Source organism: Physella acuta, unplaced genomic scaffold (assembly GCF_028476545.2).
Source record: "Physella acuta isolate Inbredline_101_S28 unplaced genomic scaffold, ASM2847654v3 ptg000922l, whole genome shotgun sequence".
Taxonomy (NCBI): domain Eukaryota; kingdom Metazoa; phylum Mollusca; class Gastropoda; family Physidae; genus Physella; species Physella acuta.
In genome coordinates, this window is record NW_026732439.1 from 93,682 (window position 1) to 118,130 (window position 24,449).

A 24,449-nucleotide genomic window follows, 5' to 3' on the forward strand; every position below is an offset into this window, starting at 1 on the left:
ATGCTAAAACGTACACAAGAGACACTCTATGTAATAGTTCTTTAAAATTTTACATTAGATATTTTTATTTCGGATACATTTTTTGTAGTTATATTTCAAAACGGAATAGGATTTTTGATTGAGTTGGTGAGATGGATTTTGTAAAATCTTTACTTTAGAGTGACTAGTTTAATCTGTGTGTGTGCGTCGGTGGGCTTTCAATAGACTTGTTAGAATTCTAAAACCTCTGCTGACCGAAAAGGGACGTAATCGCTAAGTAAGCGGCTCATTCAAACGTTTAACTCAACATCCAGTCAAGAGGCATTTCATTATTGAAACTTTAATTAAAAAAGTTATAAGTAATAAAAACTTTAATTAAATAAGTTATAAGTTATAGAAACTTTAATTTAAAAAGTTATAAGTTATAGAAACTTTAATTAAGTAAGTTATGTTATAGAAATTGTAATTAAATGAGCTATGGTTTTTACTCACTATATTATTTTCATATTTCTAAAACTGGTAGTTTAAAAATAAAGTATGTCGCCGAAGTCACTGACTTAGTTAATGTTTGAGTTAGGAAGGTGAGGGTAAGGGTTCAGGGTTGGGTTTCCAGATTTCGCTTCTCACTGTTCATGAAGAATATGTTAGCCTAAGATCTCTTAAACCGTCTTCAACAACTTCGTTTGATGATATTTCTAATAATGTATTGAAGATTTCAGCTCCAATAATCTCTGAAGTTTTAACCTATGTTAACTACAGGCCAATTTCTATACTTTCTTCCCTCTCCAAGCCACTAGAAATACATATTAAAAAATGCATGTCAAACTACCTAGCTCTGTATAATTAACTTCATCTGGTTTGGTCTTCCCTACGCAGAGGCGTACAAACCCTTCCCGGCGCCCGGGGACAAACTTTCGATTTGCACCCTTTGCACGCCCCCCCCCTGTTCGCACTTTCGATTTGCACCCCCCTCGAACTTTTGATTTACATACCTCCCTCAAACTTATGTCCCCCCCGCCCCCCCCCCCCCCCTCGCTCCGCCTCTGTCCCTACGAACTTTACCCAGATACAAAACCTTGCCTCATATTCACGCACCATAAACAGCATCTTTACCGCGCGGCAAGACGATATAGCACTTCCGGTGTATGGCGATAAATAAGTGGACAAACTATTCACAGGCACACCACATGCATCGATTGATTGGCTCGGTCAGCAAATATTTACACCTCGCGGCCATTTTGTTGTGGTGGGTGTATGGAGCATTGGAACAAGCTACTACATCATTTTTTTTTTTACTCTGTTCAAATGTGCACAAGAAAAGTTTAAAGTAGAGTATAGTTCCCTTCTCAGACATATCAGTCCATATGGCAAGTGATGTAGAGTTCATCTGCTTCTGTGACCTCGGCATATGAATATAGTATACCGCACTATACGTTACTGTTGTGCTTACTTCTAAAACTTCGGCATACGAACGGATAGTGTGGTCAACACTATTCGTAACTGTTTTGCTTACCTTTCAAAAAGGTTGAATTTCAAAACAATTCTTCCTGAACATGTAAAACAGAAGTGTTAACATTTTAAAAAGACGACTGTAAAGCAGGAAGATCTTATAGAAAACAATGAGGTTATTTACATATATAAATAATAACCGCTGATATTTAAAGCCATAATAAAAGCCATACGATTTAAAGAGAACTACGTTAAGTTTATTTCAATAGAAGAAAATAGTTGTCTTTGAAAGCAGAAGGTAGCAGCATTTGGATAATTTTTAAACTATCGAATAGGAAAATAGATGAAATACCCCTGTGAGTACAAATATGTGCTAGAAATAATTGTAATTTGAAATATAGGTGGTGACTATACTTTACAAAATAAATACTTGAAGGAACGTACAAACATGAGTGATTATGGATAAGATGTACTCACATTTCAAAGGCAACAACGATGTGAGACAAATTCGACCAGTGTTTCTTCCAGACTTTTTTCTCCAGCGGGGAGAGGGGGGGCACCTGATATTTTCGGGAGGGGCGCGGACTAAATTTTCCGGGGGGGGGGGGGGGGGGGGGACTCAGGTAGAAGTATATATTTTCTATATTATAAATTAATTTTCATTCGGGGGGGGGGGGGGGGCTAGACTTCCTTTGGTAGGGTGGGGGGGGGGGCGAAGATATGCCTGGAAGAAACTCTGAATTCTACCACATTTAAAAAGCATCAGTTATGAAAGACAAAGTGTACTCACGTTTGAAAGGCACCAGTGATGACTTGCACGGGCCGCTGTCGTCATCGTCATCGGGCTCCACGTGACACGACAAGATCTCGATGGCGTCATCCGGTTGTGTCGTCATCGCTTGAATCCAAATTTCATTGCAGCTGACGTCAGCAAACGAGTCGTGGAGGAGCGGGTAGGAGTGGGGGCGGTGGAGGCTGAAGGTCGAGCCGCTGTGGGCGAGGGCCGCGAGCGAGTTGAGGTAGAGGCTGAGTTCGGGGCAGCTCTTAATGGCTGAGAAATCTTCCAGCGTTTGCATGAGATGACATGTGCGCTGGCATGGGATGTGACATATGGGCGGGGGTAAGGGTTGTCATATGACAACCGTTGAGGTACTCAAGTTTATGGTTAGACAAGATGGCATCTTATTTTGTGTGTCTACGATGCTTCCATTAAGACTGAGATCGTTTAATCCAAATAGAGTTGCACAAAACGTTTGGGGAAATAATCCGTTCAACTGAAATAGGCTTCGTTTTGTTTTTAATTTATCCAATTAAGCTCTTTTAATATATCTGAAAAATACAAGAAAAACATCTTAATTAAATATTAATTTTTTTAAAAAGACTTTTTAAATCAATTTATAATTATCGTGTCGATTAAAATACAATCCAAGTAATTAAAACCCAATTTAAATCATAACGGCGAGCTCTTCATTATAATTAACTTTTCAATATGTGCGGAATTTTCGGACGCGCAATTATTATTTTTTTTTTGCGAAATTTTTCTTACGAGCATCTTTTTCGGGACCCCGGAATTTGACAGATACATCATTGTAACTATTCATAAGCAGATACATCGAAATAACGCAAGCATTTAAAATTACATTAAAGCGGTAGAGAAAAATATTGGAATCGTGCGGCCTAATGGTCTCAGGCTAGAGCAGTTGCCCATCCGTGAGTCCACTCAGCTCTAATGGGTACCTGACTTACTTTAGAAAAAGTAAAACTTCCGGGCATTGTGTTGACGACACTAGCCCTTCACATACCGAGGTCGCAGAAACAAGTGAACTCTACTTCACCTACCCCGTAGGCCGCCAGGACCGTACGTGAACTATCTGCCTACTTTATTTACTTATAGAAAGAAATCAGATTCAGTTAAAACCAACGCGATGTAAGCGACTAACTCCCGAAAACAACCGTTAATCAGTTCATCAATAAAACCTTATTTGAACTAACGAGACGCCGAGCTGTGTTCGTTGTCCCCAAAATCTGACAGAAAACCAAATCGATTTGTATTTACCTGTATGTACCATGGCTGTTTCTAAACGAACTCAGCGTTTAGTTAAATTACTTATCAATACGCACGACCTAATTTCACGCGCGTGCATTATGCCGAGCGTCTGGGAATTAGAGTGGGGGGAGGGGGGGGGGAGTGCAGATGTTTAGTCTGCGAGGGTATCACGTGGTTCTGGTGCCGCCTGTGAGGAGAAAGTTTTCACGGCCGATTAAAATGTACTGGCACCGGTGCCAGGTAGGGTAGAAAATGTCACAATGTGACATATCGCCTGGAAGTGGCCAGGTAAATTGTGAAATGTCACGCAGATGCACACATGACATTCAAGTTGCCAGATAGGATTCTAAAAAGTCACAATTAGACTTTTGGCAAGGATGTTGCCAGGTAAACTTTGAAATGACAAATAGATTCACTAGAGACATTCAAGTTGCCAGATAGAATTACAAATGACATTTGAAAGCTACTGGCATGGAATAAGCGTAAACTTTTATTTTCTTACTGTAAATATAAAATTCAAAAAAAAATTTCTCTTTTGAACACCTTTACTAAAATTTTAGAAGCGCCCCACGTTTTTCTTTATAACTATTTAAAGAAAAATTTAAAGAAAAATCGTTATTTTTCATATTTTAATTTCATAGTTATAAAAGCGCTTGTTATTAAATCGTTTTTTATGCATTTATTTTAAAATCAAACAAGCATGTATTTTCCTCATAGCTTTTTTAATTAAAAAAAATATTAGAATGTTTAATTATCACTACAGTAATTCATTTTTTTTCAGCATTTATGATAATTAATGCCTGAAGTTTGTCAATCTCAACAAACTTAGTTGTTATGCAACTAACAAGCGCATAAGAGATTTAAAAGTTGTTATATAAAACAAAATGTAATATTTATCTCCGCTATTTTATTAAGTAGATATTAAAATTATTTCTTTCGTGCTTAATGTTTTGTTTCAGTTGTAGTGAAAAAATATTTTGTATGAGTAACATCATGTAAATGACAGGGTTTGGCAGTTTTTCTAACTAGCTTTATATTTTTATAGAGAGACTGATCATAATTTTTAAAAGTAAATTATCGATTGCAACTTTATAATTTCTCTCGTTTCAAAAGTTGTGTATCCGTTGGTTGCAATCAACACTATGTACTAAAACAATATAATGAGTTCGCAAATGTTTTATAAAGTCTAGTTTTTTCGTGAAAGTGATTAAATAAACCAAAAACTATTATATAAATATTTTAAATCTGAACTTGCTCCTACCAGAATTATTCCAGTCATGTAATAATCGATAATCAATCACTTATTCCATTGTTTGTATTCTATGTTATTAATCATATACACAATATTCGTTCTTTACATTTCAAACAAATGTATTTGAGCACCCTCATGGATAGAATGCATGCACGTGTCTAGCTTCAAAAGACAGTGTTAGTGGCTCCCGTCTAAAGCCAACAAAAACATAAGGGACACAACTTCTATCAGGGGAAGTAAGTCAATGCAAGTAGATATCAATCCACTAGTGAGTTGCGTGTTCTAAGCAAATACATTACGTATTTGCGTTGCATGATATGATATTATATCAAGGATTTTGGGGGCGTGTTTTTCTTTGCCGATTACGTAGTGATGTAATATGGATTAGCAGGGAGTGCTCATTGTTGAAGTCGTATTGATGTTAGACATATGTGGGGAGGCCTCATTGTGTAAGTCCGATCTACTCTATAGTGTAAGCTGTGTTTAGTGGCACGCTAACACGAAGGGCGGTTTTGTACTTTGTGTTTTGAGTTGAAATAATGAGGAAATAACATATTAGCAGAATAATTTTTAAAAAAGGGGGTCTCTTCCTAAATATTATTAAAGGTTCCAGTAGATAATACAGTCACCCACGCTTTTCTTTATAGCAAAGTTTCTTCCAGGCATCTCTTCGTAGGGATCTGCGCCCCCCCCCCCCCCCCCCCCCATCCGGAAGAAAGTCTACCGCCCCACCCCCGAACGAAATGGATTTTATATAGAAAATATATAGTTTTAACAGCGTCCCCCCCCCCCACCCCCCGAAAAAGTGCCTACCCGGAGAAATAATCTGGAAGAAACACTGCTTTATAATAATTTAAATAGTAGTGTCTTATATATTTAAAGAAAATCATGTATTTTCTACTCTTTTATGCATTATTACATAAAAGCTTGTTATTAAAACTTTTTTAAAATGGATTTTTGTGTTATTTCAAAGAGCTCAAGGATAGGAGAAATGTGGAATAAAGAAATACGGAATGTACAAAAGTTTAGCTTAGATACCGATCGTTCAAACCGTTGAGGTACGAGTAAGAACCGATAAATTAGTCGACCAATTAGAAGTGTGATATCCAGTCATGGTCAGTAGACCAGTCAAGCGTTAGCAGCTGACCAGAGATAATTTTAGGAGCAAGTCAAGTAGAGATTATGTGTTAGGTTAAAAATGATGAGTGGACTTTTATAAAGCAGTTGGAGTAGAGTCAAGATAGAGTTGAATAGGTTTTAGAAAGTGGTGTGGTATAATGGGCCTAGATGTCTGTAGGGGTTAGGATTGGATTGTTGTGTGTTAATAATAAATAAACATGGATACCGTTGAACTTTGACTGTGTCAGTTGTTGTAATTTCATAATGGAGAAAATAAGTTCTAAAACACTCACACTTCAACTGGCCAGAAAAATATTTTATTTTTTCTCTAAAACACAGACATCTCAACTGGCCAGAAAAATATCTTATCTGTCTTTTAAAATACTCATTCAACTGGCCAGAAAACTATTTATTTGTCTTTTATAGCACTCCCCATTCAACTAGCCAGAAAAACATTTTATTTGTCTTCTTAAACACTCACTCCTCAAATGGCCAGAAAATATCTTGTCTTCTCACTCACACACAAAACTGGCCAGAAAAAGTATCTTATGTGTCTTCTAAATTACTCACCCCTCAACTGGCCAGAAAAAAAGTATTTTATTTGTCTTCTAAAACAGCCATCCAACTGGCCAGAAAAATATCTTATTCGTCTTTTAAAACACTCACACACCCAAATGACCAGAAAAATATATTGTCTTCTAAAATACTTAACCATCAACTGGCCAGAAAAATATCTTATTTGTCTTTTAAAACACTCACTCCCCCTCCTGCCATTAACCTGGTTATGTTTGTGGGTGGGGCATTGACGCACGCACCGATCAGAGGTTTACATGTAAACACAGCGGCACTGGCATTCCAGCTACCTTGGCGTGACCTTGACAGGTCCAGAGGGTGCAGTAACCTCGCGGACAGATTTAGAACTCATTTCTTTCTTCACTTAACCTTGTCGGTTAATTATTAAGCAAAGAATTAATTATTACAAATTAGAAAAAAAAATAATTATCTCTTCCAACGCCGGGATAAAAAAATATTAAACTTAATTCATCTTTTTACGGTGTATTGGGTTTAAAAGGGTACTTAGCAATTAATTTGCATTAAATCGCAGGATAAATTAGAAAAGTGAATTTTAACGAATTTTTGTTAAGCTGATTAATCTTTTTTAGAAACAGAAAAATTAAACAATCGTTTAAGGAACTGTTTTAATTGTTTATTCGTTCAAGTATAGAAAAATGAGTACGAACGCCGAATCAGAATCCTGGTTTTCAGAACGTCAGCTACATTTTCTTTGACCTCTAAAATATATTCTTCAAAGTAGGATTAAAGTTTACAGCCACTAGTAGCTGAGAAGAGAAAATATTATGAAAACGAAACAGCAGGGATATTTTTTAAAGACATGACACCGGGTGAAAAAGCTTAACTAAACAAATATATGATGTCATCACAGTGTGGCATCAAGCGCCTCCCACACCTAAACAGGTGGTACCAAGGTGGGAGAGGTTGGCAGTAGGTGTAGGTGTATCCTTCAGACGGCTGTCTGCTAGTAGGTGCCATATGCACTCTTACAGACAGGTGATGATATATATATATATATATATATATATATATATATATATATATATATATATATATATATATATATATATATAAATATACATAGTATTAGGGGTTGTGTTTTTGACTTGATGGTTGTTTTGTAAAAACGATTACCGTAGCTGCGGTTGGATTTTCTTCGTTCTCTAGACACTACCCCATGCTCTTGTATATTTTTCTTTTTCCCTTTGTTTTTAAACCACTGTGAAAGCAGAGTCCTCTTTCTCCTACAATTAAACTTACCAAAGGTAAGCAAAAGTTCAATCAACTTCCATGACTTATTTCCCTTTTTAAATCGTCAAATAGGGGTGCTCATAAGCTCCTTTTTAATAGATTTGTACTAAACAAATTAAAATGCAATTATTTCTCTTAATTATTATTTTTTTATAAAATACTTACTTAAGAATGACATTGTATAAAAAGGAAATGTATTTAAAATCAATAATATAAATACAAAAAACATAAAAATAAACACGAGACACAATTACTTATACAAAGCTTTCATAGTTTATACTCTATTGACCAGCCACAAATTAAGAGGTCTTATAGCAGAGATAAAATAAATAAAACTGATTTTCACAAAACACTAATGCACTTACACACATGACATGATGTTGTAATATGTTTCAATACATTTTTTTAATTGTCTTATTTTCGAATTTTGTGTTTGAATATATATATATATATATATATATATATATATATATATATATATATATATATATATATATATATATATATATATATATATATAGAGAGAGAGAGAGAGAGAGAGAGAGAGAGAGAGGCCTATATATATATACATAAAGGGGGGAGCTAAAAAAAGTGTTGCGGGGTGACCCTTTTTACAAGCTTTTATTTAACTCACTTCCTCTGTCGTAAGTCGTCAGTCGACAGTCTGTCGTCAGTCTAGACGGAAACGCAGGAGTGAAAATTCGGACAGTTCTACTTGACCGACACGATTCACAGTTGGCACATGGGTCAAGACATGAAGACAATGCAATCTGAAACTAAATTTGACTTAATTGGATGCCTAATTGATTTTTTTTGAATTAATTAAAATTTGGACCGAATTAGTAGGCATGTCTAGCCAACCACACCACACGCGTCATCAATAGCTGCGCCATCACGACCACGTAATGGCTGCGTTCAAAAACCATTGCGCGCCTACTGAACGTGATATTCAGAAGGCGCGCAATGGTTTTTAGTCATGTAACTCTATTGTAGATAAAACATGTAAAGTACTGAAAAAAAAATTCATAAAAAACGTTTTAATAACAAGCTTTTATGTAATGATGCACTAAAAAGTAGAAAATAAATTATAGACTACTATTTAAATAACTATAAAGAAAAGCGTGGGTGTCTTCCTTAACATTAGTAAAGGTATCCAATAGATACTAAAGTGACCCACGCTTTTCTTTATAGTTATTTAAATAGTAGTCTATAATTTATTTTCTACTTTTTAGTGCATCATTACATAAAAGCTTGTTATTAAAACGTTTTTTATGAATTTTTTTTTTCTAGTTCCGCCACTGAATATTAGTTGATATTTACCCTCCCCTACCTCATATGTTCACACATTATCCTAAAGAGTCAGACACCCTTACTTTTCTCGAACATAATAACTGGAAATTGCACCTTTCCTTTAAAATATTTATATATCTTACGATTCCCTTAAAATATGTATAGATCTTACGAATTCTGCACTTGTTATTTTTTATATAATAAAATAAAATATTACCAGATACACACTACGTCACATGTCTAAATACCTTTCCACATATGGATCCTCGTCGTCATATTCTAGCCCCCCCCCCCCCTTCCCTCCCCCAACCCTCCTCACACACACACACACTGTGAGAGTGTGACGTCATTTACAGTATGTACGGACGTCCTCTAAGCCGTATCTACACCCCTTACACACCAAAGTCAATCGCCGTTTGTAGACTGGACTAGCTGACCTGCACATTCCACAGACTCTCCAGGCCCTCCTTCCTAACTCTACCTCACCTGCGTTGTAGACGTGACGTAATCAGACAAACCCCAGCACCACCTGGCCAGTTATCAGCACCATAAATGCCAAATGTCAGACCACTATTGGGGTGTTTACATTACGCTGATCCCTCCCACCACTCATCACATACGACGGCGTTTATTATATTAAAGGCGTATTTATCCGGGGCGAGTGACAGGCGGAGATGGAGTGGAAATTCCCGATTCTAATTATAGTCGCAGGGTAAAAGGGGGTACTCGATGAGCGAGAAATAAAACAAAATATCAAAACAATCGTATTATTTTCTTGCATCCAGCTGTAGTCAATAAGACAAGCTTTGATAACAAAACTGTATTGGTCAAGGAGTTAAATGGACCTCTGCCCAACGCCAACGTGTCTTTTAACACAAGACGGTAACAATAACAGACTGAATATTAAATTTATTTTTATACCATTTTACATTAGACAATGTAAACAATAAAGGAGTATACAATAATTTTTGCTTAAAAGTTAAATTAGGCGTTATTATTGTGTACTATTTTTTTTTTCTAATGTACACCGTATATAGAAACAAGTATTTATTCAAACATATAAGTAGCCTATATTTTTACATGGTAACTACATTGAGCGCAAGAATACAAACTGTTAAATCAGAATTCAGTTCCTGATCTACAGTACCACACTTCTCCTCATCAAGACTAAGTTTAATATAAGAATAAACATTTTTGAAAAAAAAACACGTTTTAAAATTCAATCTGGAGTGTATGTTTTTGAATTTTATTTTGAAGCATAATGTCTGAATGAAACCCTGATAGTCCTGTTAGTTTATGTCGTGTTTTTAAAAGATAATTTCCAATCTAAATAAACAGGCGTAATCTCCCCTAAACTTTCTCGGGATCTAGACATGATTTTTAATTAGTTTATAATTACTTAAAATTTCTAAAATAGAATAGAATCTCGTAGAAAAAAGAATTGCACACCAAGTGAAAACCAAACAAATTATGCATAATAGTGCGGAATATTATTAGTACTTTATAAATTCAAATGCGTTTTTGAGAAATCGGAAATAGAGTAAACTACTACTTCCGCTCAACGGAAATTACTCAAAATTTGACAGATCTTTTACTTACATGTGAAATTTCGTTTATCTACCTGAAATTGAAATTGAAAGTAGAAAAAATTCCACTTCCGGTTATCGGAAATCGCTCAAAAGTTGACAGGGAATTACGATTTTAATATAATACTTATATATAAAATTGCATCAACCTAGCTTTAACGGTACTCAAGTTATCGTGTTTACACACACACACACACAAACACACACATACACACACACTCTCATATGGACACGATTGCAAAACTATGTTTTTCCGACTCAGGGAGGTGTAAAACGTTGAGATTTGCAAAAATCTCCATTTTTTTTTTTGCACGATTACAAGACTTTCTCTATACTTCGTATATACGAGAAAGTAAAAATGTCAGCATCTTTTCAGTGTTAATTGCTGTAAGACTATACCGTGCGCATGCCTGCCAACCCATACTACAGTGCGCATGTCTGTCAACATAGCAATCTTTTACCTACAAAGTTTACACACTGATTGTAAACAATCCCAGAAAGTGATTACCCAGAACACAGTTCGCCGGCGACTTCCGAGGCTTAAGCAGTGGCTCCCAACATGCTTTGCGGTGTTTGGTAAACGAACCTTATCAGCGGCAAGATGTAATGAGCAGTGTAAGGGTTGGAATGTAATGAGCTATGTAATTGGTGTGTAAGCTTTAGTGGAACTTTAGGATATGTGGGAAGGTTGGTCGTTATGTGTGTGTGTGGGGGGGGGGGGGGGGGATCTAGGGAACTTTTGAATGTATGGGCTAGTTGGTGTGTGTGTGGGGGGGGGGGGGGGATCTAGGGAACTTTTGAATGTATGGGCTAGATGGTTGGTGTGTGTGTGGGGGGGGGGATCTAGGGAACTTTTGAATGTATGGGCTAGATGGTTGGTGTGTGTGTGGGGGGGGGGGGATCTAGGGAACTTTTGAATGTATGGGCTAGATGGTTGGTGTGTGTGTGGGGGGGGGGGGATCTAGTTGTTAGGTACGTAAGAAAATAAGCGAGCAAACTAACAAAATTCACTACATTGTTAAATAATGTTTAAGCTATCAATTGTTATCACATTCTCTCAACAATAGGCCTACTAACGACAATGACTGTTATCACTGATGACAATTTACATCACCATTTTTAAACGGCATTTTCTTGGCCTAACTTTATTTCCTAGATCAATCACACATACGAAAACAATCTTATACAAATAAATATAACAAAAACATTATGAGAACCACATATTAGTTTACAAAACATTGTTGTTTGTTTTTTTTTATTCCCAAATTAATTTATGGCTGGAAACCGTTTTTTTCCATCCTATGAATTTTACGAACTAATGGATGCCTGCCTAGGGAAAGTAGTCAGCTGAGTAAAGTACTGACCACAAGCCGCGGTCAAGAAATTAATTATTTCTACTTCACTTGCCCAATGAATAGCTACATCTACAGAGTAAACTTTACTATGTGGTTTACTATAAAATTTCATTTCTGATAAGCTTGTTTTATCTAAAAACTTTTCCCAAACTTTTTAAATCCTTGATGTTTTTGCCTAATAACCACAAAATCATCACTCACCAACAGGAACTAATCATAGCACTTACCAAAAAAATCTGCTCCTAACTGCTGTTTAAATTAAAAACCCTTTCAGCATTAACCTATAACTTGACTTTCCTATCAAAAGATTCTTTAAAGAAAATCCAAAAATCAAAGTTTCAGTCTTGAAATTCCTTTACTCCTCGCCTCAGTCGCGGTAGAAGTTAAGGTAAAACTCTAGAACTTAATCTTGTCTACACGAAAATCCACTCTGAAAGATTACTGTAGACTGACTGGCAGAACGACGCATACAGTTAGCATCACTGACAGGAGTTTCTTAACTCCAGAGATTTAATTTCTGATGTAGTAATGGCTCTAAACCAGTGGTTCTAAATTCTTTTGGAGCTACCAAACCCACCAGTTTCATAGACGCATTCACCGAACACTTCTTAATTGTTATATCGTCCGCACTGACAAAATCCGATCGTGAATGGGAAAAGTCTGATATGAGTCTCGACCTCCGCCGAACCCCTGAGGCTAACTCGCCGAACCCTTCGGGTTTGATCGAACCCAGGTTAAGAACCCGTGCTCTAGACCTACAAGGTAGGTTTTCAAAGCTTTGGTGCTGCCGTCTGTCTTAATGAGATGAGCAAACTTAGCTCTTGATATTCAAGACAAAAAGTTACGGTAAATGGAATTGATGTTTATCTAGATAGCCGAATTAAGTTTTTAGAAGTTTTAATTATGCAATTATTATGATTGCTTTTATTTTATAAGTATAAACATATATATATATATATATATATATATATATATATATATATATATATATATATATATTTATATATGTATTATCATCTTTTCCTGTTCCTGCCCAAGACACATGAGGCAGTATATTTCATCTGTTTCAGAGACCTCGGCATATGAAGCGATAGTGTTTTCAGTATCATACCCAGTCGCCTTTATTTTCCCAAACGGAGTTAGGTATCCATCAAATGTATACACACACACACACACACACACACATATATATATATATATATATATATATATATATATATATATATATATATATATATTTACATGCATATATATGTGTGTGTATATAGCAAATGGAAAAAAAGCAGATGTATTTTCAATAACCCATTAAACACAAACTATTCCCCATAAACTTGTAGCAAGAAGAAACTATTTCCCATAACCCACTAGCAAGAAAATAACTAGCCCCTATAATCCGCTAGCGAGAAGAAAACTATTTCCCACAACCCACTAGCAAGAAGAAAACTATTTCCCACAACCCACTAGCAAGAAGAAAACTAGTCCCCATAACCCACTAGCAAGAAAAAAACTATTCCCCATAACCCACCAACAAGAAGAAAACTATTCCCCATAACCCACTAGCTAGAAGAAAACTATTCCCCATAAATGTATAGGAAGGTCAAGACCATCTCAACGATGTATTGAGCCGAGTAAGGGCCGCACTCTCTGAGCCCAATCAACCCTTTTGATAAACGATACGGTCAGAGATGACCTCAGGCCAGCGCGTGTCATTAACGGCCGACGTCCAGGAGTTAGCCGGAGTTTGCCGGTCGATGACCGGTCATACTATTTTTTTTTGTTGTTAAAAAAAACTTACTAACGGTGGATAAGTTTATGCTATACTAACCTCTTTTTTTTATGGACAAACGTTACAATAAGCTGGATCTAGGAGAATCAGAGAGTGTCACGGAGAATCAAGGGGAATCAATGAGGATGAAGGAGAATCAATAAAATTAATGAGAATCAAAGAGAATAAAAGAGAATCTATGAAAATCATAGAGAAGCAAGGAAAATCACGAAGAATCAAAGAGTTTCAATGAGAATTAAGGAGAATCATTGGGAATCAAAGAGAATCAATGAGAATCAATGAGAATCAATGAGAATCAATGAGAATCAATGAGAATCAATGAGAATCAATGAGAATCAATGAGAATCATAGATAATCAAGAGAAATCAAGGAAAATCAAAGAGAATCTATGAGAAAATGAGAATCATTGAGAATCACGGAGAATCGATGACAATGCATAACTTTCAGAGCATGGTCTGTTTGAGGTAAGGATTGCTGGCAGTATATTCCTCGTACTTTTAGTTAGATACTGATATTTATCCCAATACTAACCCTAAATACAACATACGCTATAGCAGTTCCCTAAAACAGACTGTATATTGTATACACACCCATTATAAAAACTACACGCACTTTTAGAAACTCTGTACCTTGCTCTCTGAAATTTGGTTGTTTTTACTTTTAATAAAAAGAAAATGAATTATCTTTACAGTGCATGCCTCCAAAAAATGTTTTCATTAACCTCTCAGAATCTACATTTACCTGAATATTTATCTTTTTATAACCTAGAATCGTATTTTTATCGGTCTGTTTGTCGCGTATCAACAGGTGCTCTAAGGTCATGAAACTTAGCACACTGTAACAAATCCTACCTTCTCTCTACCATTGTAACAAATCCTAACGCTTCATTCTACAAATGTAACAAATCCTAACACTTCACTCTACTACTGTAAGAAATCCTAACGCTTCATTCTACAAATGTAACAAATCCTAACACTTCACTCTACTATTGTAACAAATCCTAACGCTTCATTCTACAAATGTAACAAATCCTAACACTCTACTACTGTAAGAAATCCTAATACTATAATCAACCCTTAAAAGTGAAGTAGAGTTCATCTACTTCTTTGACCTCGGCATACGAATAAATAGTTTGACAACTCATATTTGTTATATTCGCTAAATTGTCTACCAATATCAGCTTTAATTTGTTGACATAACGCTTCCAAATGTTTTTTAGTTATTTACAAGCACAAAAAGAAAGAAAATAAAATAAAACTCAGCAATCGATAACCAATTCTCGTTTTTTTGTTCCACTAGCGTTAATTAAATCAAGCGTTTCTTCATCATTATCTAAGCTCCTGGCGCAATTTGTGAGATTTAACTCAATCGAATTGATAAAATATACGAAGTAATCAGCTAATAGAGAAAATTAAATTATTGATAATAGCCTTTTAATATGGCAATACAAGTAGGTGTAGAATGTTTATGATATGTCTGATGGACGTACTTGAACTCTGGTTTGGTCGGTGTTTAAACGCTGGTTGTTTTCTTTCTCTCTTTCTCTTTCACTATTACTATTTTTGTTATGTGCACGTGTGTGTGCGTGTGTGTGTGTGTGTGTGTGAATGTATGTTTGGGTATGTGTTTGTAAAGTGTGTGTGTGTTGGTTGGCTTGTAATGTGTGTATGCATGTGTATGTATGTGTGTATACGTGTGTATGAATGTGTGTATGCATGTGTGTGTATGTGTTTGTATATGTCGGCCCCTATGTATGTATATTCGTGTGTATGTGTGTTTGCGAATGTATTTGTGTGTGTGTGTTTGTATGTGCGTAAGCCTTTGTATGTATGTGTGTATGTATGTATGTATGTGTGTATGTATGTGTGTGTTTGTATGTATGTATGCATGTATGTGTGTTTGTGCATGTATGTGTGCGAAAGCGTATGTTTTGGTTTTATGTGTGTGTGTGTCTGTATGTATGTGTGTATTCCTCAGAAATCTGGCTTCAAGCAAAAAGCTGCCACCTGTGTTTCTATTTTCAGACACTTTCCTTTTACGTAACACAACCACGCCCCACTTCTGCACCCCACCTACACCGTAACGCGGAGTTCCACGGTCGAATGACTACAGGTTATTTTCGTGTTTCACCTCCAATTTTCCCCAAGACCAGCCTCTGCGTGTATTAAAGAGCTGCCAAAAGATGTTGACAATGTTAAAGAAACGCGGTCAGTTAACACTGCATATACACGAACAACTGTAACAAGTGAATATGGCAATACACACAGATACTATAGATTAAAAGCTAAAACTTACGAAGATGATAACTATACAATTGGTGTAGGTGAAACTAGATGGAAGCTATTGGATAAAATCCTTCATGTTACATAAACCACCAGTGCAGGATTAAGGAAGAGGCTGACTAGGCAGCAACCAAGGGCCCTCTAAATTAAGGGTCAAAATATGCAAGTTTATTATTTTTCGAGATATAATAATCCTTGTGATAATGTTTAAGAAGTTCTGAATTTATTTCATCAGGGGAACCGATTAACTTTAATTCGCTATTGCTTGACTTAACAAACAGATTATGTATAAATAGTCAACTTTGAAATTGGTATATGTGATCACAGAGCAAAAACATGCTGATAGCAGGTGCTGTGTAAACCCAGTGTTAAAATATCCTAGTTCTAAAAACACGTTGATATCAAGCAACTTGTTATGTTAAAGCAATTGATATTAGCAGAGTTTCTTTCAGGCTATTCCCCCTACCCCCCCCCCCCCCCCCCCCTGAAGGAAATAGAATTTATATAGCCTACAAAAAATATTCTTCAACTAGTGCCCCACCAAACCGGAAATTAAAGTCGGTGCCCCTAACACCCCCCAAAGTTTTATGTCCCCCCCCCCCCCCACTAGAAATATATCTGAAAGTAACACAGGATATCAGGCGTTGTAATTTCCCATTGCAAAAACATGTAGATGCAACCAAAGCCCATTTTTTTGGCCAGATAAAAATTCACCGTGACAGACCATCAGAACGATCGCTCGACGTCTTTGTTTGGTTTGTAGTGGCGTGGGAAATTGCAGACGTGACGGCTTCTATGGCCAAACAAAAAAAACAAAACAATTGAGAGCAGAAGTGACCCAGATTGGACTCATTTATGAATAGATATACGTCTGACTTCTTGTGGAATATTTTCTAATTTATAGTTATACCATGGACAAAAATTATTTTATTAGTTAGGTTGATAATGAAAAAAAAATAATTTAATTAATTACACTATGAAATATAACTAAAAAAACTTAGTAATAAGTAGAGGAGATCTAATAAAAACATTGCTCGTAAAATTAAAAAAAAATTAATCCCATTCCTAAAAATCTCCGCGATTTAAAACGAAGCTAATTCTGTGATATATTTCTTTCTCGCAGTCTTGAAAATAACGAGGCTGATAGATAAAGCAAGAGTAGACTATGGTAATCAAAGACAAGTAGCTTCATTAACTCTCACAAATACCTTATACCCACATTACTTACAGCCGTACAAAAAAAAATCTCAAGTTTTACAGAAATTTAAGCCTCAAACCAGGATTAGTGTTAGGATCATGTTTGAGGATAAAGTATCATCATCAGAAGTATTAGAGATTTGGTTTGGGCGGTATTACTGTCTGTTTGTTTATAATTAATCTTTAAATAAACCGGGAGTGATCTCCCCTAAACTTTCTCGAATATTCTTATATAAAACAACAGGGGATGGGAACTCGGGCTATAGACATGATTTTTAATCCATTTTGAATACTTAAAGTTTTAAAAATAGAATAAAATCTAGTAGACAAAAGAATTGAACACCAAGTGAACGCTAAATAAAAAAGTGCATTATAGTGCGCAATATTATTTGTACTTTAAAAATTTACATTAGTTTTTTGAGAAATCAAAAGTAGCGTAAATTACTACTTCCGGTCAATGGAAATTACTCAAAATTTAACAGAAGGTAGAGAATTAGATCTTTTACTTAAATGTGAAATTTCGTTTATCTATCTGAAATAGTACTCATAGTACTTATAGGCTTTTGAAAATTTCAAAGTAAGAAAAGTACCACTTCCGGTTATCGGAAATTCTCTCAAAAGTTGATACGGATCTACGATTTTGATAAAATACTTATATATGAAATTTCATCAACCTAGCTGTAACGGTACTCAAGTAATCGTGTTTACACACCGACAGACAGACAGACAGACACAGTCAGACACACAGACAGACACACAGCCATACGGACAAGATTGCAAAATTATCTTTTTCCGTATCAGTGAGATGTAAAACGTCGAGATTTGTAAAAATCTCGATTTTTTTTTTTTTGCACGATTTCAAGACTTTCTCTATACTTCGTATATACGAGAAAGTAAAAACACCGGAATGTTGCAAATTTAACCTTAGCTAGTTCAACTCTTACCTGAAGAATGTCCTAAGGGATGACTTGATGGAATTTGATCCGAGTGAATCGCCAACCTAACTACGTCACACATCGATACGGTACAGAATCGAATACCTTTACCATAAATTGAAGGAATTTGATCCCTTTCATAAAAAGTTTATCGTCAACCCAAATAAAACACGCATCGATACGGTGCAGAATCGAATACAACCTGTACCATGACTTGATGGAATTCGATCCCTTTTATTAAAAGTTGATCGTCAACTTAACTAAAACACACATCGATCCCGTGCAGAATCGAATACGTTTACCATGGAGTTTAATCTGTTGAGTGGACCTAACTGGGACACACATCGATACTGCACATAATCGAATACAACCTGTAACATGAAACATGAAATATGATCCGTTTCGTAAAAAGCTGATCGCCAGCAAAACAGATCGATTCTATTAAGAATCGAATACCACCATCAAAAACAATTTAAAAAAAAAAAACAAGACCCCCGCATTTGTTCAATAGGAAGCACTCATCTTACTTTAGATCGATATTTGACGATCGATGAGATTGACACTATCGTTTTTTACCTCAGCTAGATTATAATCAGTTGTTTATCAGATAAAAATTGATAAAGGGGTAAGGTTTTTTCTCGGATCTTAAACTTATAACAATATTTTATTAGGTTGCTCATGCCAATAGTTAGGCAGAAAATTCGTTCGTCTTTAAATAATTATTGGCAAATTATTTTTTTAATTAATCTATTAAATTAAAATTAATTTAATGTTAGGTGTGTTCTATGTTTTTGAAAACTGACCAAAACTAATACCATATCGTCTATTGAATGTGTTTCAAAAAATTATCCTGTAGTCTTATAGTGACTTATAGGGAAAATTTGGAAGCAGGCATTGTTACAGTGCAATATAGACATACATTATTATCTAATGCCAAATGTAAACACTAGTACACAATACAGTACAAGATAGACAGAGGCGATTCAGGGCCGTGTGGGGTGGTGGGTTTGGATCCCGTCTGGTGAAAACGACTCTTGTCTTTCTAGAACTCTTTTGTGTACTTGTGTTTACATTTGGCATTGTGATAATAATGTTTGTTTATATTGTTATTGTCAACTAGTCGCAGTTATAGTGAGCGATATTTAACCAGCTAGGCGTTCAAATGTGAACCTTGGCTATCATTCGTGAGAAAGTTAGGTACTACTCAACCAATCTCATCCCATATTTGATCATTCGTAGGAAAGGAACAACTGTGTGATGTAGGTCTTGCACTCACAGCCTATAACACTCACATATGACCATTGGTGAGTGAGGTACAACTGTGTGATGTAGGTCTATTCACCCTCAACCAATCACATCTCACATTTGACCATTGGTGAGTGAGGTACTACTGTGAGGTGTAGGTCTCTTCACCCTCAACCAATCACATCTCACATTGGATCTGGCCATTGAAAGACGAGCGCAACCGGAAATGGTGTATGACGAATCACCCACCGACTCAATAGATTATTCCAATAACTGTCCGAGTATGGAAAAGAAAAGTGGATGGCAAATCGAAACTGGCGTTATTTCACCACAGGACTGTAGTGGTAGGAGGGATATTTAAAGACACACTGTAAGAATGGGGATGGAGGTGGGGAAGGGGATCAGTAATAACAAAATGGTGAAAAGAAATGTAATTATCATTTCCTAGTATAGCTAATTAGCCCTAGCACAGATACAAACCCCAACCCGAACCCGAACCCTGGCCCCAGCCTTAGCCTTAGCCCTAGCTTTAGCCCTAGGCTTAGCTCTAGCCCTAACACTAAATGTACCTTAAGCTATGACCAGGAGCAGAGGGGGGGGGGGGGGCGCTGATTGTGGTTGTGGGGTTAATTGTCAGGGTGAGGGTAGGTAACTCCCTGCTCCCTAAAAATTAAATTGTATATATATATATATATATATATATATATATATATATATATATATATATATATATATATATATATATATATATATATATATATACATTTTTGACTATATTACGGCAAAAGCCCAAAGTTCTGTCAATGTGGCCAGCTGTCTTGGCCAAATCTGAAGACAAAATATTGACAGCGTATTAGTACATTGGCCGGCAAATGCGCACACTGGCCGAGTTGTCTTGGCTAAGACCCAAAGAACTTAAGAATACATGATAGCGTATGTTGTGCATTTGGACGGTACATGTGCGATATATATATATATATATATATATATATATATATATATATATATATATATATATATATATATATATATATATATTTAATAATTTGAATAATAATGTAGCACATGGGTGTTTAGACTCAATTTTTTTTCAACGTGAATTGTATTTCATTGATTAGTAAATGTATTTGTTACCTCCACTACTTAAATTACAAAGAAACAAGGGAAGCAATCTACGTCTTTTTTCTCAACTTTAAAAATATAGAAAAATTAAATAGTAAAATAGTATATATTTATAATGTACATGTATAGAGTTAATTTGTGGCATAACATATAAATGTAAATAAAAGTTTATTTTGTTTATTCCATATGTTTTAATTTAACATTATAAAATAGTTATAGTTTAAATTTAAAACCCTTAGCTTTGTTACATATGTGTGTGCTTATATTGAGAAACCACAAATTATAGAGTGATCTGTAATTAAACAGTACAGCTTTTTATGTTTCTAGAAAATAAATTATAAAAAAAAAAAAAAAGAAAAAAAAAATAAATAAAAAAAAGAAAATAAATAGAAAATAAATTATTATAAACTTATCTGCTACTGATTAATATGTTGTAATTTGTTTTGTTGAAAATAGAAGTATTTATAAAAAAAAATTAATTAAAAAAGATTAAAAATTCTATTCAAAACTGTAAAAACATTTAAAACGATCATGGTTAACTACCATTACTGTATTTCTTGATTACTAAATACCTTCATTTGAATTGTTGATCGACAAATCATTTTTACTTTCTTGTATATACGAAGTATAGAGAAAGTCTTGTAATCGTGCAAAAAAAAAAAAATCGAGATTTTTACAAATCTCGACGTTTTACACCTCACTGATACGGAAAAACATAATTTTGCAATCTTGTCCGTATGTCTCTGTGCGTGTGTGTGTGTGTGTCTGTGTGTAAACACGATAACTTGAGTACCGTTACAGCTAGGTTGATGAAAATTCATATATAAGTATTTTATCAAAGTTGTAGATCCTGATTAACTTTTGAGCTATTTCCGATAACCGGAAGTGGTACTTTTTCTACTTTGAATTTTTCAAAAGCCTATAACTTGAGTACTATTTCAGATAGATAAATGAAATTTCACATGTAAGTAAAAGATCTAATTCCCTACCTTCTATCAAATTTTGAGTAATTTCCGTTGACCGGAAGTACTAATTTACGTTGTTTCCGATTTCTCAAAAAACGCACGTAAATTTATAAAGTACTAATAATATCCCGCACTATTATGCACATTTTATTAGGCGTTCACTTGGTGTGCAATTCTTTTTTTTTTTACTAGATTCCTTTCTATTATAAAGAGTTTAATTAATTAAAAATGGATTACAAATATTGTCTATGTCCTGATTTGCCATGCCTCGTAGTTTTATATTAGAATATTCGAGAAAGTTTAGGGGAGATCATTCCCGGTTTAAAATAGTAATGTTCACCATTTTGCTCATGTAATGACAATTTTTGTAAATCCTTGAACTATGTTAAAGTCTAACGCACACACACATGTGTATATGCTGATGTAATTATTTCTATTTGAAAATAAAAGTATTTTTAAAAAAATAGAAAAAGAGAAGTAAAAAAAAATTAGAAATTTGTCAATGATTTAAGATTCAGCCACTTCAAAAGTTTTTTAATCTTTAATCATAATGATTTGGACCAGTTCTCGACATCGCGTAACTAATTAATTAATACTTTAAACATTCATGGTTTAAAGATTGAAATAAGACGCTTGTATTAAGCGTAAATAAACCATTGTGAATGAAAGAAACTTCGTGTCAGGCTAAAATTAGTCATCATCTTTTCCCTTTTCATGCCTAAGACACATGGGGCAGATGAAGTAGAGTTCATCTCTTTAAGAGACCCCGGCATATGGAGGGATAGTGTGGTCAGTACAATGCTCATCCGCCTTAACTTTCCTTAACTTGAGTTAGGTAGGGCTACCTATCAGAGCTGGATGGACTTAGGTAGGTTCTACTGAGTTGAACGCGGATTCGACCTCGAGACTTTAGGGTTAGTGGTCTAGCTCTCTACCGCTAGGCCACGCTATCCCATGGGAAGAGGAATTATTACTGTAAAACTGTAACAGTCTTCAGAAGCCGATGATGAAAACTCATTTCAAAGCGAATAAGGTGGAAGGCAAACTAGGGGGATAATACTGTAATAAATATATAAAAATATATAAAAATACTGTAATAAATTTGTAAATTTCAACAGCAACGAAAGACACACACGTATTTTAATAACAGAATGAGCGAATGTTACGAGTCAGGTGACGGCTATGTCACAGTACAGAAACCTGTCGGTCTATTAAGAAGTATACTAAGATGCAGGGACGTCGGGTTACGGCCCCTGATTCAGTTTAGTTTAATCATCGAATGCCCTGTGTGACCTGGTTCCTATTTAAGGGTGCTCTTTAAAACGAACGTAGGGGTCTTTGTGCTCACAATGGCGACCGGGGCTGCAGAAAAAACGTCCCAAAGTTATATAACGATAGAATGAAAGGTGTAGTAATATATATATATATATATATATATATATATATATATATATATATATATATATATATGGAAGTAAACGTGTTTGTGTGAATATTTGCGTGTAGGCCTACAAGTGTGCTAGTGCATGTGTGTGAGTAAATATGTGTGAATATATGTGTGTGTTTGTTTGTATATATACCCGTGTGTATGTGTGTGTGTATTTGTGTGAGCGCGCATGTGAGATGAGTTTTGTGAAGGTGCGTTTAGAGCCCTTAAAATAGCACAACAACTAAAAGTCTGAAAGAACGATACCGTGGATTCTACGCTAGTAAAATTGGGGGTGGGATGTGGGGGATGGGGGTGGGATTGTCTTTAATTATGCACAAGCAGGGGAGGCGATCCTGAAGGGAGGAAATGAAAGAAATCTCCCGCGGCCAGTACGACGTGTGCCAGTCATTACGTCATGGGAAGGTCATCGTGGGCGTATCCTGGCGTGAAGACGCGATGGGTCGTTAGGCGAGGGGGTGGGGTGGGGGTGGGGGTGTGCGAGAAAGCGCAGGGAGATACTGTTTAAAAATTTAATGTTAAAATAATGTCATCTCCGGTTGGTGGATCTCAGTACTGTACAAACTAGGGCAGCGTCCAAGAGGTACTGGCCAAGTGAGACACAGAGGTCAAGGTGATCTCCCAGATGTGTCCTGGTGCACGACATGTAGTAGGAAAACGACAGGAGTCTTCGAATAGTAATTAATGCATTATTTTAAGGATGTTTGGGGAGGACGTAATTTGATGTAACTCTTTTAAAGAAAGTATTGGTCAGTAATATGTAAAAAAAATGTAATTCTTATACATATGTAAAAATATGTACTTGTATTAAATATATCAAAATATGTATGGTACCAGTCCGCCCCTTCTTGGGCCAAGATACGGATAATATCTACAGTATTCATAATACGACTTTAAATTAACGAGTATTGAGGGGACGGCGTGGTCGAAAGTTAGAGCCTTTGGAGTTCGGATCTCGGTTTGAGCTAGTGACTGATGGAGGTTCGAATCTGTAGAACGCCCGTGAGTCCACCCAGCTTTGAAGGGTACCTGACTCGCGTTTGGGAAACAAAAACGTCTGATCATAGGACTGACCACATTATCCCTCTGTGTGCCGATGTCATTGAAACAGATGAACTCTACTTCATCTTGTGTCTTGGTCGTGAACGGGAAAAGATGATGAAGTAATAGTTGATAAACGCGTTACTCAAGCTGCCTAGAACCCACTCTATAGATAAATAGGACAGAAAAATGACGCTAAAATTCTGGACGGGAAAATATAAAATGATTATAACAAAAGCGTTACAAAACTGTCTCGAACCCACTCTATTGATAACTTGGGAACAAAAATGAGGCTTAATTTTTGTTTTAAAATTTTTTTATGGATGGGAAAAGTTGATGAAAAGTTATTTGATAAATGCATTAATTAAACCGTCTCAAACCCACTCTAGGGATAAATTGGAAACAAAAAATGAGACTAGGGTTCTGGATCTAAAACTCCTCTGTAAAATATTTTAGATCTAAAACTCACTCCACGGGCCTACTTTCCTTTGCTCCCCCGTGATTTATAAATCAGCCGTCAGTCTATTT

General features: G+C 35.6%; 1 protein-coding gene across 1 annotated transcript in view; it reads right to left on the bottom strand.

Annotated features, from left to right (window-relative positions):
- The window catches only part of LOC131953441 (uncharacterized), a 98,118-nt gene that overhangs the window by 38,549 nt on the left and 35,120 nt on the right, over positions 1–24,449 (bottom strand). Inside the window, exon 3 of the mRNA XM_059316625.1 lies at positions 2,219–2,757. Within this exon, the coding sequence (XP_059172608.1) occupies positions 2,219–2,504 (286 nt within the window). The 5' untranslated portion in view covers positions 2,505–2,757. The remainder of the gene's footprint in view (positions 1–2,218; positions 2,758–24,449) is intronic.